Source organism: Coenobita brevimanus, chromosome 46 (genome assembly GCF_032717465.1).
Source record: "Coenobita brevimanus isolate Jiangsu-jjx chromosome 46, ASM3271746v2, whole genome shotgun sequence".
Lineage (NCBI taxonomy): Eukaryota > Metazoa > Arthropoda > Malacostraca > Decapoda > Coenobitidae > Coenobita > Coenobita brevimanus.
In genome coordinates this window covers 56,079,909-56,095,690 of record NC_136999.1, presented here as the reverse complement: position 1 = coordinate 56,095,690, position 15,782 = coordinate 56,079,909, and the positions used below count along the sequence as shown (strand labels likewise).

General features: G+C 41.6%; 1 protein-coding gene across 1 annotated transcript in view; it reads left to right on the top strand.

The window, feature by feature from the left end:
• LOC145398645 (aminoacylase-1A-like) overlaps nucleotides 1-15,782 on the top strand; it is a 66,312-nt gene that overhangs the window by 25,658 nt on the left and 24,872 nt on the right. The window contains exons 4-5 of the mRNA XM_080271450.1: nucleotides 6,356-6,502; nucleotides 13,222-13,409. Coding sequence (XP_080127576.1) covers nucleotides 6,356-6,502; nucleotides 13,222-13,409 — 335 coding nt within the window. The remainder of the gene's footprint in view (nucleotides 1-6,355; nucleotides 6,503-13,221; nucleotides 13,410-15,782) is intronic.

The following is a 15,782-nucleotide window of genomic DNA, read 5'->3' as shown; positions in this document are numbered from 1 at the left end:
ATTGTGTGTGCTTAGACTTAGAGAAGGCCTTTGACAAGGTACCTCATAAGAGACTAATGTGGAAACTAGAATATATAGGAGGACTAAAGGGGAAACTTCTGGAATGGATGAGAGACTTTTTGAGAGACAGACAAATGAGGACAGTAATAAAGGAAAAGATGTCTGGATGGAGGGAAGTAACAAGTGGAGTCCCTCAAGGCTCAGTGTTGGCGCCAGTAATGTTCCTGATTTACGTAAATGATATGGTAGATGGAGTGAACAGTTATGCAAGTCTGTTTGCTGATGATGTAAAGATCTTGAGGAAGATAGAGGTTGAGGAGGATTGTAAAATACTGCAGGAGGATTTGGATAGGATACATGATTGGAGCCGGACGTGGGAAATGAAATTTAATGTAAAGAAATGTAAAATATTGGAAATGGGTAAAAGTACCATGAGACCATCACTGAATTATTTTTTGGGTAATGAATTAATCACAAAAAGGAGAGAAGAGAAAGATTTGGGAGTGCTGGTCCAAGATAGTTTGTCACCAGAAAAGCACATTAACAAGATAGTTGGAGAGACTTATAAACTCTTGACTAACATAAGAGTAGCATTTCATTATATGGATGAGGAAATGATGAAAAAATTGATAGTGGCCATGATCCACCCCAGGTTAGAATATGCAGCGGTAGTGTGGTCTCTACACAAAAAGAAAGATATAAACAAGATTGAGAGAATACAAAGAACAGCAACCAAGATGGTCCCCAGTCTGACAGACCTGTCATACAGAGAGAGACTGGAAAAACTGGATTTGCCTTCGTTAGAGAAAAGGAGAAAGAGGGGAGACATGATTGCGGTGTTCAGGACCATGGTGGGAGTAGATAAAATTGACAAAGAAGATCTGTTTGTATGGGATAAGAGAGCAACAAGAGGACATGGAATGAAATTGAAAAAGTCAAGCTGCTTGAAGGATATCAAGAAATATAGCTTTCCTTACAGAAGTATAGACTTATGGAATAGCCTGGACAAAGAGATCGTCCAGTCTAAAAACTTAAATGAGTTTAAAGCTAAATTCGACTTACTGAGAAACAGCGACGGAAACCCACGAGCATAGTACATTCCGTGTATATCACAATTAGGTATATTAGGTAAATACTTAAATATTTGGAACGACTTAGACAAAGAGGTGGTGCATGAGAAAAACATTCATGTGTGTAAAGGTAGACTTGATAAATGTGGATATGGAGACAGGACAACACGAGCATTGCTCAATTCCTGTATACTACAAATAGGTAAATACAAATAGGTAAATACACACAATTTTAACTTTTATGGAAAGCTGAATGTTGATAATGTTTATTCAAGGCTCTTCTGCCCCCCCCCTCTTTTTTTTTTTTTCCATAAATCTAAATCATACATCACTGGTTTCTTTATGCAAAAAAGAAAGAACCAAAGCCTGAAAGCCTGCAGAAACTGTCACTTTCTAAAGAAACTGTAAATGCACTAATGAGATCTGTTCATTTTGAGATGTCTGGACACATTGCATATAAAAGACTGGAGGAGATGGACAGTAAAAGAGTGGACCAGTTGTGGATGTGACAGATGGTGTACTGGTTAACTTGTGTTCTAAGAGAAAACTTGGCATCATTTTTATGTAGGTATGTGTGTTTTGTTTTAAGAGTTATACGGTACAGGTGTGAGAGTGGGTTGCTAAACTGGTACTGTGTGTCCACTGTGATGGCGGAAGGATGCAAGCAGGCATTCAGAAGTGCAGTGACCATTGAAATAGTGATAGTGTTGAGAGAGACAGGGAGAGAGAATTTGACAGTATAATAGTTTGTTACATTTATATGATGGTGATGCTGATCACCATCATCATCTAACCCAGTGTTGCTCCATGAGGAGCATAGGAGCCCGGGGCTAGGTGAGTTGGTCCTGACATTTAAGATGAGAGTGACCAGCCTCACTCATCCCTGAGTGGCATTACATGGGCAATAAACCCCAACCATCCCTTGGATATAAACCTGCAGAGGCCCAATCCGGCCGGAGCGCCGTAATTACCCACTAAACCATCAGACGCCATAAGCTGGTTATATGGTTACCACCCAGTGTAGTAAATTGTTTCCTTGTTTACAGGAAACTATTTGGCTTGTGACTCAGTTTAGAGTCACCCATAGACAGAAGTAAGAGATACCCACAAATTTGATTGTGTAGTAGCCTTTTTTTTTTTTTTTTATTTTTTATACAGGTAAATAATATCCAAATACTTGTGTAGTACAGTTTTTATATTTACAGGTACTGGTACATAGCACAGGTACCCAGATAGTTTGTATTTGTCTTCAGAACTCATAGGAACCATTATTTTCACTTCAGCTGTTACACTTTATCTGCTTTACCTTGATAACAAATTGGTATCTCTTTGTCTTCAATGCTGGTCTGTAACAAATTATCATTAGAATATGGTGGTAGTCACAGTGAAGTGCTGTGGCAGGCATGTAGAGCTGTAATGCTGTCTTATTCTGCCATAAAGCTATGAAAACAAGGCCACGAAAATGACAAAAATCTTCACCAGGTGAAGATGAATGAACCACCAGGGAGAAACTTTGAGCAAAACTTGGTCTCACAAAAATTATACATGTTTATCCTGTCTGCTGCTGTATTGTACTGATAGAGTAGTATAGGATGAAAAGAAAATTGTTGAGGGAGGCCAGTGTAGCAGAGTGGTACAGTCAGGGATGGTATTTTAACCTGTTGTCCTACTGGGTTATTTCTTCTCACATAGGTATGTCCTTCACGTTCTTGCATGGCACGTCATTATGAGAATCATGTGTGAGCAGAGAAATGTACCAAGATTCTCTCAGCTTCATAGTGTTGAGCAAAACAAGGGAAGTGACAAGTAGAAGAAGTGAAACATAGCTCGTGAGGTTTTTACCCCAGCTTGGCGGTTGAGGTTTGGCTGTAAGGGAAGTTGTGTGTATAGAGGAATATCATAACAATTGAAAGAAATTTTTTCATATATAGTGTCATTCTTTGATTTTAATACACCATACAGGCAGCCCTCATTATAAGTCAAGGACATATGCCAAAATCTATTGCCAGATGCCTTAATCCTGTAAGGGGTGGCCACAAACAAATCGCCTCCATGTCGCCCTGTCCCCCGCCATTTCATTGCCCTGCTGCCAGCTCACACTCCCCTCACTCATATACCTCTCCATTCCATCCCTCCATCTCATCCTTGGCCTCCCCCTCCCTCTCTCCCCCTCCACCAATTTACAAGGGAGGAAACAGGGAAGAACCCCTGAATTATAGACCAGTGTCTCTGACCAGCATGGTCGCAAAATTGTGTGAGAGAATCCTGAAAGACAGATGGATAAAATATCTGGAAGAGATGAATATTTTGGCTGAATGTCAGTTTGGATTCAGAAGTGGAAGGTCATGTGCTTCAAACTTGTTGAGCTTTTACTCAAGAGCGATTGATGTGGTACAGGAGAGAGATGGTTGGGTGGATTGTGTGTACTTAGACTTAGAGAAGGCCTTTGACAAGGTACCTCATAAGAGACTAATGTGGAAACTAGAATATATAGGAGGACTAAAGGGGAAACTTCTGGAATGGATGAGAGACTTTTTGAGAGACAGACAAATGAGGACAGTAATAAAGGAAAAGATGTCTGGATGGAGGGAAGTAACAAGTGGAGTCCCTCAAGGCTCAGTGTTGGCGCCAGTAATGTTCCTGATTTACGTAAATGATATGGTAGATGGAGTGAACAGTTATGCGAGTCTGTTTGCTGATGATGTAAAGATCTTGAGGAAGATAGAGGTTGAGGAGGATTGTAAAATACTGCAGGAGGATTTGGATAGGATACACAATTGGAGCCGGACGTGGGAAATGAAATTTAATGTAAAGAAATGTAAAATATTGGAAATGGGTAAAAGTACCATGAGACCATCACTGAATTATTTTTTGGGTAATGAATTAATCACAAAAAGGAGAGAAGAGAAAGATTTGGGAGTGCTGGTCCAAGATAGTTTGTCACCAGAAAAGCACATTAACAAGATAGTTGGAGAGACGTATAAGCTCTTGACTAACATAAGAGTAGCATTTCATTATATGGATGAGGAAATGATGAAAAAATTGATAGTGGCCATGATCCGCCCCAGGTTAGAATATGCAGCGGTAGTGTGGTCCCCACACAAAAAGAAAGATATAAACAAGATTGAGAGAATACAAAGAACAGCAACCAAGATGGTCCCCAGTCTGACAGACCTGTCATACAGAGAGAGGCTGGAAAAACTGGATTTGCCTTCGTTAGAGAAAAGGAGAAAGAGGGGAGACATGATTGCGGTGTTCAGGACCATGGTGGGAGTAGATAAAATTGACAAAGAAGATCTGTTTGTATGGGATAAGAGAGCAACAAGAGGACATGGAATGAAATTGAAAAAGTCAAGCTGCTTGAAGGATATCAAGAAATATAGCTTTCCTTACAGAAGTATAGACTTATGGAATAGCCTGGACAAAGAGATCGTCCAGTCTAAAAACTTAAACGAGTTTAAAGTTAAATTCGACTTACTGAGAAACAGCGACGGAAACCCACGAGCATAGTACATTCCGTGTATATCACAATTAGGTATATTCTTAAATATTTGGAACGACTTAGACAAAGAGGTGGTGCATGAGAAAAACATTCATGTGTGTAAAGGTAGACTTGATAAATGTGGATATGGAGACAGGACAACACGAGCATTGCTCAATTCCTGTATACTACAAATAGGTAAATACATACACTCTCCTCATCAGTCTCTCACTCTTCATCCTTTCCACGTGTCCAAACCACCTTAGTGTGTTTCTTCTAACGCTTCTTATCACATCCACATCACAACATTTCTTCACTTCCTCATTTGTCAGTCTGTCTCTCCATGTGACTTCACATGCTCCTCTCAAATAACTCATTTTCACTGCTCTCACTCTTGACTTGTGTCCTTCCAACAACGTCCAAGCTTCACTTCCGTACGTTAGAATTGGTATCACAATACTGTCATGTAGTATCTTTTTCACTTCCATACTCACTTCCCTGTTTCTTATTACTGCTTTCAAGAAACCAGCAACCTTTCTTCCCTGTTGTACTCTTTTATGCACTTCACCCTCCAAACTTCCATTCTTACTGATCACACTACCCAAGTACTTAAATGTACTCACATTTTCCATTTCCTCAGCATCCACTCTCACTGTACATTCACTGACTTCACTCCTCTCAAAGACCATAAATTTACTTTTCCCTACATTCACCCTTAGATTCCGTTTCATGCACACTCTCCCAAACTCATCCACTAAGCCTTGCAGCTCCCCTTCATCTTCACTTTACAACTCAGTATCGTCTGCAAACAACAGCACAGGTAGTTTCCAAACACTACTCCAACATCCACTGCCCTACCTTGTATCTCTTTTATAACCCGATCCACATACAGATTGAACAACCGTGGAGACATGACACATTCTTGTTTCAATCCAACCTTCAAATAGAAAAAGTTACTCAGTTCACTATCCACACGCACTGAAGCCTTAGCACCCTCATACATACTCTTCATGGCCTTCAGCAACATCCCGTCTACTCCATATCTGTGCCAAAACATTGAAACTTTTTCCTTGCAGTTGATATTGTAGATTTTGGGAGACTGAAAAATCAGACTACAGGGTATTGGTAGTAGTGGAATGATGACAGGTAATTTTTTTTATTACGCTACGGTATGATGCACATTCTTGGTAGTACTGCTGTTGACTCTGGGAGGAACTACCATGAGAGTGAAATTCTGATTATAGTTCTCCCAGAGTACTTTCTTCTTCTTGTTTCTGGATTCCTCTCACCTTATATGTGGGAGAGAGAATAATGATGATGATGATGATGATTTTTCTGTTTACTGTATTTTGTCTTGTAGAAAATGAGATTGGAGGACTAGACTAAATTGGTAATCAGAGGGTGGAATGATGATGATGGTGATGATGATGATGATGATTTTGTGTTTATTGTATTTTTTTTTTTAATAGAGAAAAGTTGGAGGTGTGGATGGAATAGGTCAGCAGAGGGTTATGGTGATAACGATGGTAATTATGACAACAAATGATGATGACGATGATGATAATAATGATGATGATTTTGACAACAAATGATATGATGATATTAATGGTTATGATTATGACAACAAATGATGACAGTGTTGATGATGATATTAATGGTGATGATTGACAAGAAATGCTGACAATGTTGATGATGACATTAATGATGATGATTGTGATGATTATGACAACAAGCGATGATGATGATGATAATAATAGTGATGAATGTGATGATGTAATTCAGTGTAGTGTATTTTGTGTTGTAGAGGAGGAGGTTGGTGGGCTGAATGGAATGGGTAAGCTGGTGGAGATGGATTTGTTCAAGAGGCTTCAAGTTGGCCTGGCACTGGATGAAGGATACTCCAACCCCACCAACGCCATGACTGCCTTCTACGGCCAGCGCAGCATTTGTTGTGAGTCACTAAAAACACTGGATTCTGTTCTTTCCTCTCTTGAGATCTACAGTCAGCTTCAAAAGTTCTGTCACCTCTCCTTCTTTTCTCCCTATGCGCTTTGAAAATCATTGTGTAAAACTGCAGCAACCAGCAATTCTGACTTCATTTGGCCTCAAACCCATTTCAGAAGCATCATTTGGTGCAGGTCCAGCACACTAATTTTTTAATTTTGTGGAGAGAGGCAGGAGAGGCTACAGGACTTTTGATGCTAACTGTACAGACTCCAAGATTTAACCCCTTCAGGAACGATTGGGCGAATATGAATTGGAGCAGATGGGGGACATGGAAGGTGTTTCATTTTCGTTTTTAAAGGCTCCAACATCCTTGCATGTGTCGGCCTTGGTCACCTAAAGGCAGCTCTCCACGCTGCACGATCCATTGCAGCCTCCCTGTTCAGTCCCTTAACCCTGAGGTCATACTTAATGACCTTGTCCCATGTCTTTCTCTGCCTGCCACTTATAACCCCACCCCCAATATTAACACTTCTCACCTTCCTCGCCCAATTATCATCCCCCATCCTCTCCACATGTCCAAACCATCTCAATCTACCCCTCCTCATCACAACACCAATACACTCCAGTCCCATCCTACCTCTCAACTCTTCCATCGTAAACCCAGCCCCTCCAGGCCTTGGACGCAGGGACGCACTGCACATCCACCTAATCATTGTCATTTCTGTACGTCTGAGCCGGCGAATATCTTCCTCCTTCACTGCCCAGGTCTCACTACCATACAGCATTACACTCCTAACACATGCTACATACAAAGACCCCTTAGCACGTAGGGAGAGTCCTCTCAATGTCAGGAGAGGCAAGAGCTCCCTGAACTTCTTCCAACCACTTCTCACTCTAGCCACAGAGCTAGCTCCAGCCCCACCTCCAGCACACAACATGTCTCCCAAATAACAAAACTCTTCCACTCACTCAAGAGATTCACCAGCAAGTTCAATCCTTTCACGTCTGACAATCTCCACCTGCTCACCCCGACACGCCGTACACATAAAATCAGCATTATCTCGCAGTCTACCTCTGATACCACTACATCTCTTATGCACCCATTTATCACACACACCGCACAAGATGGAATTACTTCCCACGTCCTTGTGGCAAACTGCACATGGCCACTCTCTCTCGTCTTTGACAGTACCGCCACCAACCCTAGATATCATCACTTTTGTTTTATCTGCATTTACCCTTAAACCCTTGTGCCCCATACCATCTCTCCACTTCCTAAACCTTTCCTCCACCTCCCTTTCGTTCTCTGCAATCAACACCAAATCATCAGCATACAACAAGTCCCACGGGAGTCCGTTTCTAATGTCACGTGAAAGGGCTTCAAGTACCATGATAAACAACATGGGACTCAAGACTGACCCCTGATGCACACCATCATTCACGGAAAACTCATCACTCAAATCTCCATTCACTCTTACCTGTGTGTGAGCACCCACATACATAGCCATAACCACCCTAACCAGCCACTGCTCCAAGCCAAGCTTTCTCATTGCCCACTTCACCACCTCTTTAGGGACTCTGTCAAAGGCCTTTTCCAAATCAACAAAAACAAAATAAAGATCCCTTCTCCTACCAATATATTTTTCCTGAAGCTGTTGAACAATGAATATAGCATCAGTGGTCCCCCTACCTGGCATAAACCCAGACTACATCTCATCAATATTCACTCTTTCTCTAATCATACCTTGTAAAACTCTCTCCATTACCTTCATTATCTGATCTAAAAGCTTTTTACCTCTATAATTTCCTCTTTCCAGGGCATCACCCTTCCCTTTATACCCATTTACAATTACACTCTTCAGCCAATCATCAGGGACAACACACTCATAAAGGATCTATCTATCTATAGCCCGACGCCCTAATCCCACAAAGGGTGGCCGCAGACAAAACGCCTCCAAGTCGCTCTGTCACCCACCATTTGACTACCCTCCCCCCAACTCACCCCCCCCTCCCTTATATACCTCTCAACTCCATCCCTCCACCTCATCCTCGGTCTACCTCTCCCTCTCCCTCCCTCCACCTCACCTACATACACCCTCTTAGTCAGTCTTTCATTCTCCATTCTCTTCACAGGTCCAATGATAATAAATAATAAAGGTGTGTGCAGGATATTTACAGAAGAAACATGTGCAGCATGTGGTGTGGTGTGTGGGATGAAGAGAAGACGGAGGGGTGTGCAAGGAACAGAGTGGTGGAATGAAGAGGTGAGACAGGCTGTGGCACAAAAGAAGAAAGCATACAATGAATGGATGAGAAATAGGGGCGTGGAAGAAGTTGAGAGGCGGAAGAGAGAGTTATATGTAGAAAGAAAGAGAGAGGTGAAAAGATTAGTAAGAGAGAGTAAGAAGAGAGTGGATGAGGAATTTGGAAGGAACTTGAGTGTAAAGTGGAGGGACTGTAAGAAAATGTTCTGGAAAGAGGTTAAAAGAGTAAGACAGGGTGGAAGTGAAGTTAGCAGGGGAGTGAAAGATAAAAATGGTAGATTACTAGTGGAGAAGGGAGAAAAAGTGAGCAGATGGAGAGAACACTTTAAGGAATTGTTGAACATAGAGGATGGAAGTAATGCGAGTATAAGTGGCTGGGGAATGGCTGGGAGAAGGAGGGAGGTGAGAAGACAGGAAGAAATCAGTAGGATAGAAGTTGTGGAAGCAATGAAGAAAGTTAAATTGGGGAAAGCCCCAGGAATTGATGGAGTGTGTGGTGACATGCTGAAGTACCGTATGGGGGAGAGATAGTAGTAGAATGGATGTGGAAGATGTGCAGATTGGCCTGGGAGGAAGGTAGTCCCAGAGGATTGGAAGGCAGGTATAATTATTCCCTTGTACAAAGGAAAAGGGGAAAAAGAAGTGTGTGGTAATCATACGGGCATTTGTCTTCTTAGTATAATAGGAAAGTTTGTGGTAGGATACTTATAGACAGAGTTAGAGAAAGAACAGAGAAATTAGTTGGAGAAGAACAGGGAGGCTTTAGGAAGGGAAGAGGTTGTGTAGATCAGATACTCATTCTTAGATCTTTAGTGGAAAAGTTTCTAGAGAAGGGAAAGAAGTTGTATGCAGCTTTAATGGATTTGGAGAAAGCATATGACAGGGTGGATAGACAAGGATTGTGGAAAGTATTAAGAATATATGGAGTAGATGGGAATTTGTTGAATGCTGTGAAGAGTATGTATGATGGTGCTAAGGCTGCAGTGCATGTGGATGGTGAACTGAGTGAATTTTTCTCTTTGAAGGTTGGGTTGAAACAGGGATGTGTCATGTCTCCATGGTTGTTCAATCTGTACATGGATGGGGTAATAAAAGAGGTACAAGATAGGGTAGTGGATGTTGGAGTGGCCCTGGTGAGAGAGGGTAGTGTTTGGAAACTCCCTGTACTGTTGTTTGCAGATGATACTGTGTTGTTGAGTGAAGACAAAGGAGAGGTGCAAGGCTTGGTGGATGAGTTTGTGAGAGTGTGTAAGAAACGGAATCTAAAGGTGAATATTGGGAAGAGTAAAGTGATGGTCTTTGAAAGAGGTGAAGTCAGTGAATGTACAGCAAGGTTGGATGGTGAGGAATTGGAAAATGTGAGTACGTTTAAGTACTTGGGTAGTGTGATGAGTAAGGATGGAGGTTTGGGGGGTGAAGTGCTTGAAAGGGTACAGCAGGGAAGAAAGGTTGCTGGTTCCTTGAAAGCAGTGATAAGAAACAGGGAAGTGAGCATGGAAGTGAAAAAGTTACTACATGACAGTATTGTGATACCAACTCTAACATACGGAAGTGAAGCTTGGACATTGTTGGAAGGACACAAGTCAAGAGTGAGAGCAGTGGAAATGAGTTATTTAAGAGGAGCCTGTGGAGTCACATGGAGAGACAGGCTGACAAATGAGGATATAAAGGAGTGTTGTGGTGTGGATGTGGATGTGATGGGAAGCTTTAGGAGGAATACACTGATGTGGTTTGGCCATGTGGAGAGGATGGAGGGTGAAAGACTGATGAAGAGAGTGTATGTGAGTGAGGTGGAGGGGGGAGGAGGGAGGGGGAGGCTGAGGATGAGATGGAGCAATGGGGTGGAGAGGTATATGAGAGAGGAGGGTGTGAGTTGGGAGCGGGGCAGTGAAATGACAGGGTACTGGGTGACGTGGAGGCGATTTGTTTGTGGCCACCCCGAATGAGATTGAGGCGTCTGGCAATAGATAGATAGATAGGTAGTCTGATGATGGAGTTTTTCATTGTGATCAGTGCACTACCACATGATTTTATTCAGCCAAAGATGGATCTGCAGTTCTGAAAAGCTTAATGAAGGTTATATTGAACCCATCCAGTTTGAAAAGTTGCTCCTAAACTGAAAAGGTCTGGCAAACATGAAATATAAATGGTTTCTTTAGAGAGACGTGGCTTAAAACACCCAGTCTCATGTCAGTCCGTCTGAGGCGTAGGAGCCTGAGGCGAAGCTTCTACAATCCAGTACATTAAATCCTTCATTCCAGTGATGTTTTTATTTTTTTCATGGTTCTCTCCTAGTGACATAGGTTTAAAAGCTCATTTTTAATTGATCTATCTATCTGTCTATTGCCAGACGCCTTAATCCCATATGGGGTGGTCACAAACAAATGCCTCCATGTCACCCTGTCCCCTGCCATTTCACTGCCCTGCTCCCAGCTCACACCCCTCCATCTCATCCTTGGCCTCCCCCTCCCCCTTTCCTCCTCCACCTCACTCACATACACTCTCCTCATCAGTCTCTCACTCTCCATCTTCTCCACATGGCCAGACCACCTCAGTGTGTTTCTCCTAACGCTTCCTGTCACATCCACATCCACATCCCAGTGCTTCTTCACCTTATTTGTCAGTCTGTCTCTCCATGTGACTCCACAGGCTTCTCTCAGAAAACTCATTTCCACCGCTTTCACTCTTCACTTCTGTCCTTCCAACAACATCCGAGCTTCACTTCCATACGTTAGAGTTGTATCACAATATTGTCATGTAAAAACTTTTTCACTTCCATGCTCACTTCCCTGTTTCTTATCACTGCTTTCAAAGAACCAACAACCTTTCGTAAATGTTGTACCCTCTCAAGCATTTCACCCTCCAAACTTCCATCATTACTCATCACACTACCCAAGTACTTAAACGTACTGTACTCACATTTTCCAATTCCTTACCATCCAACCTCGCTGTACATTCACTGACTTCACTTCTCTCAAAGACCATAACTTTACTCTTCCCTGCATTCACTGTTACATTCTGTTTCTTACACTCTCCCAAACTCATCCACCAAGCCTTGCAGCTCCCCTTCATCTTCACTTAACAACACAGTATCATGTGCAAACAACAGTACAGGGAGTTTCCAAACACTGCCCTACCTTGTATCTCTTTTATAACCCCATCCATATACAGATTGAACAACCATGGAAACATGACATGTCCCTGTTTCAACCCAACCTTCAAATAGAAAAATTCACTCGGTTCACTATCCACACGCGTTGCAGCCATATTCCCCTCGTACATACTCTTCACGGCCAGAAACAACTTCCCATCTACTCCATATATTCTTAATACTTTTCGCAATCCTTCTCTATCCACCCTGTCATATGCTTTCTCCAAATCCATGAAGACTGAATACAACTTCTTTCCCTTCTCTAGAAACTTTTCCACTAAGGATCTAAGAATGAGTATCTGATCTACACAACCTCTTCCCTTCCTAAAACCTCCCTGCTTTTTAACTATTTCCTCTGTTATTTCCCTAACTGTCAATAAGTATCCTACCATATACTTTTCCTATTACACTAAGAAGACAAATGCCCTATGATTATTACACACTTCTTTTTCCCCTTTTCCTTTGTACAGGGGAATAATTATACCTGACTTCCAATCCTCTGGGACTCTACCTTCCTCCCATGCAAACCTGCACAACTTCCACATCCATTCTATCCATTTTTAATTGATTCAGCACTTTAAAGATTGAATTATCTGACTGGTGTACATGATGTACAAAGGTGTGCAGATGGTAATATTTCTGTTGTCACCCAGCAAATCTTGGTGTCACAAGATGGGAAAAAATATGAGGATGGTGGTGAAGACATTAATAAATGAAGTGTGTTGGGGAGAGCAGGTAGAGATTGTCAGGCATGAAAGGATTGATCTTGTTGGTGAGTCTGTTGAGTGTGTGGAGGAGTTTTATTATTTGGGAGACATGTTCTGTGCTGGAGGTGGGACTGGAGCTAGCTCTATGGCAAGGGTGAGGAGTAGGTGGTGGAAGTTCAGGGAGTTGCTGCTTCTCATGACATTGAGAGGGCTCTCCCTCTATGCTAAGGGTTTTTTTGTATGCAGCATGTGTTAGGAGTGTACTGCTGTATGGTAGTGAGACCTGGGCAGTAAAGGAAGAGGATATTCCTAGGTTCATGTACAGAAATGACAATGATTAGATGGATGTGTAGTTCATCCATTAGTGTGAGGTCTGGGGGAGTTAGGTTTATGACTGAAGAGTTGAGAGGAAGGATGGGACTGGAGTTCTTGGTGCTGTGATGAATGACAGATTGAGATGGTTGGGCATGTGGAGAAGATGGAGAATGACAGTTGGGTGTGGAAAGACAAGAAGTGTGAACATTGGTGGTGGGTTGCAAGAGGCATACCAAAAAAGACTTGGGATCAGGTCATAGAATAATTCTTAGTACAACTGTTACAGCACTGGTGGTAACATGTCCGGGGCAGCCAGGTCACGGGTCACAGTTCTTGGAGAACACTGCTGGGGAGAAAGCTCGGCGCATCATCAATTCATTCCTGGGGTTCCGTGATGCTGAAGAACGCCGCTTGAAAGAAAACCCAGACCTCAAGTTAGGAGATGTGACAACCATTAATCTCACCATACTTGAGGTGAATAAGACTAGAAATGACCTTTTTGACCATATGTGGATGCCTGGTGGTCTTACGGGTTATGGCGCTGCAACCAGATGTGATCCATAAAGGTTTATATCTGAAGGGTGATTGAGGTATATTGTTCCCATAATGCCAGTCAGGGAAAAATGACTGGTCACTTTGACCATAAATGTTGGGACCAAGCAGCTTAGCCCTAGGTCCCAGTGCTGCTCATGGGTCAATAAAAGAATGGGTGATACACAGTTAAAATTGAGAAAGTGAAGTTGTATGTATACCTTTAATTTCTGATGGTCATATATTAACAGTTGTGAGCTTAAGACATGGTTAGCCTGCATGCCACATTTTAGGGTGCATTCATCAGTGAGGCAGATAAGCCAAGTGCATCTTACTTTCATCTGGGATTTAACAAAAACAGTCAGAATTTGAGGGCTTGCCTACATTTCCATAATTGTAGGTTTAATAAAATGACATATTTTTCTATTGGTCGGTCCATCCATCCAGTCTGTTTTTGCTTGAATGGTGAGTGAACAGAAGTGTGACCCAGTATACTGGGCATAGTGATGCCTTATTGTCCCTTGGTTATTATTTTATTTACTTCATTATTTACTTATTTTTTAAAATATATATCATGCTTTCTGGAGCCTACTTCACTCCACCTTTACTAGGGGAAGAAAAGGATGATGATAAATGTAGGTCTTTCCTTCTGTATAGTGTAAATATACAAGTACAGTGGAGTCTTTTATCCAAAATTCTTTTAACCGTAATATGCCATTAACTGTATGTTTTACTAAAATGTTCTCATTTCAATTAGCTGCAAAAATCTGAAATCTATCCAAAGATTCAAACACGGCGGGCTTGTTTCGCGCCACTAGCGTTAGTTTATGGTTGCATATACAGTATATCCCCTGCTAGCGAGTTGCCCACTCCCCCACCTGCATCCACCACCTCGGAAGATTTGGATGATGTGGATAATGTGGAAATTAGTGAATAAGGAAACAGAAAATACAAAAAAACAATTAGGTTTAAGACTGTTTGTTTGAATGGCATACAGTGAATTACATAATTGTTTTGCCTTTTTGGTGAAGGTTTATTCAAGTTTATTTGAGTGAAGATTTAAGTTGACAGTTTCTATTACAGTTACAAAAGTGCAGTTACAAATGTAGTTACTACAGTGTATTAAGTGTTTTGTTGAGTGGCTTTTGGGGTACTGGTGGTGGTGGTGGGCTAGATGTCGCCAGAAATGGCTGATGGGTGAGTACAGTGTTCCCTTGTATCCTACATACTATTATAGTATCTTTTATCCAAAAAAATCGATTAAACGAAACTTTGAAAGTTCCATGATTTTCGGATAAAAGAGACTCCACTGTATGTTGATGACATTATAGATAGCTCAGCAAAATACCAGGGGTGCAAAAGTAAAGACACCTTGAATTTGACCCATATTCCAAAAAGCTGGACCAATATCAGTGATGAATAGGTGGGGAACACATGCATTTATATACAGTATATTCTCAGTAATGGGGAAAGGAAGGGGTGGGTGATGTGGAGGTGTGGGGAGGGATGAAAAGAGGGAGGGAAGCATCAGGATTAGGGTTAGAGAAAGTGGGAGAGGGGAAAAAGTGAGAGAAAGAGGAGAAAGAAATTTTGTTCCCTTTAAATGCATACCGTAGTAATAGTTTGCCAGTTTCCCCAAGTTAACTACATGACCAGTTTGTGAAAAAAGTTGATATAGTGAAACACACCCATGACATATAATGAGAACTTATTTGAAGATGTTTTTATTCTTATAGTTGAATCCCTGGCTATAGATGAAACATGATGAAATGTGACACTATCACTTTAAGGTTTTATCACTACCACTGGTATCCTTTCACAGTTGATCATGATACAAAAAACTTTTTAAAATATAGTATCTAAAACTCATTTCCCTCCAGTGGGTCATCCACAGATCTCATAGTATGGCTGTGCTGCCACTGACTCACCATAGTAAACATTGTGGTTGGTGAAAGAGCCATCTTGCTTCAGGAAAATTTGTACCCACATTTGGAGATGTTCTTTATTGGATACAATAATAGTTCTGCCCAACTTGTCCAGTATCCTCTTCTGGTACCTTCTGTTTCTTTTCTTGATGGAAGAGGAATCCAGGTCAGGCCAAGAATGGTGTGCTTGCTAATAAAAAGCTTCCCATGTGTAAGTATAACTCCACCATTTGAATAATTCATGGGACTTGGAAACATTAAGCACATCTTGACACGGATATGTATCCCCTCTGTGCATGATAGTCTCACTATTGGCTGTGTAATGTTATTGGAAATGAATATATAATTCCTCTGACAATAGTTGATGAATCTAAAGTACAAATCATATTAT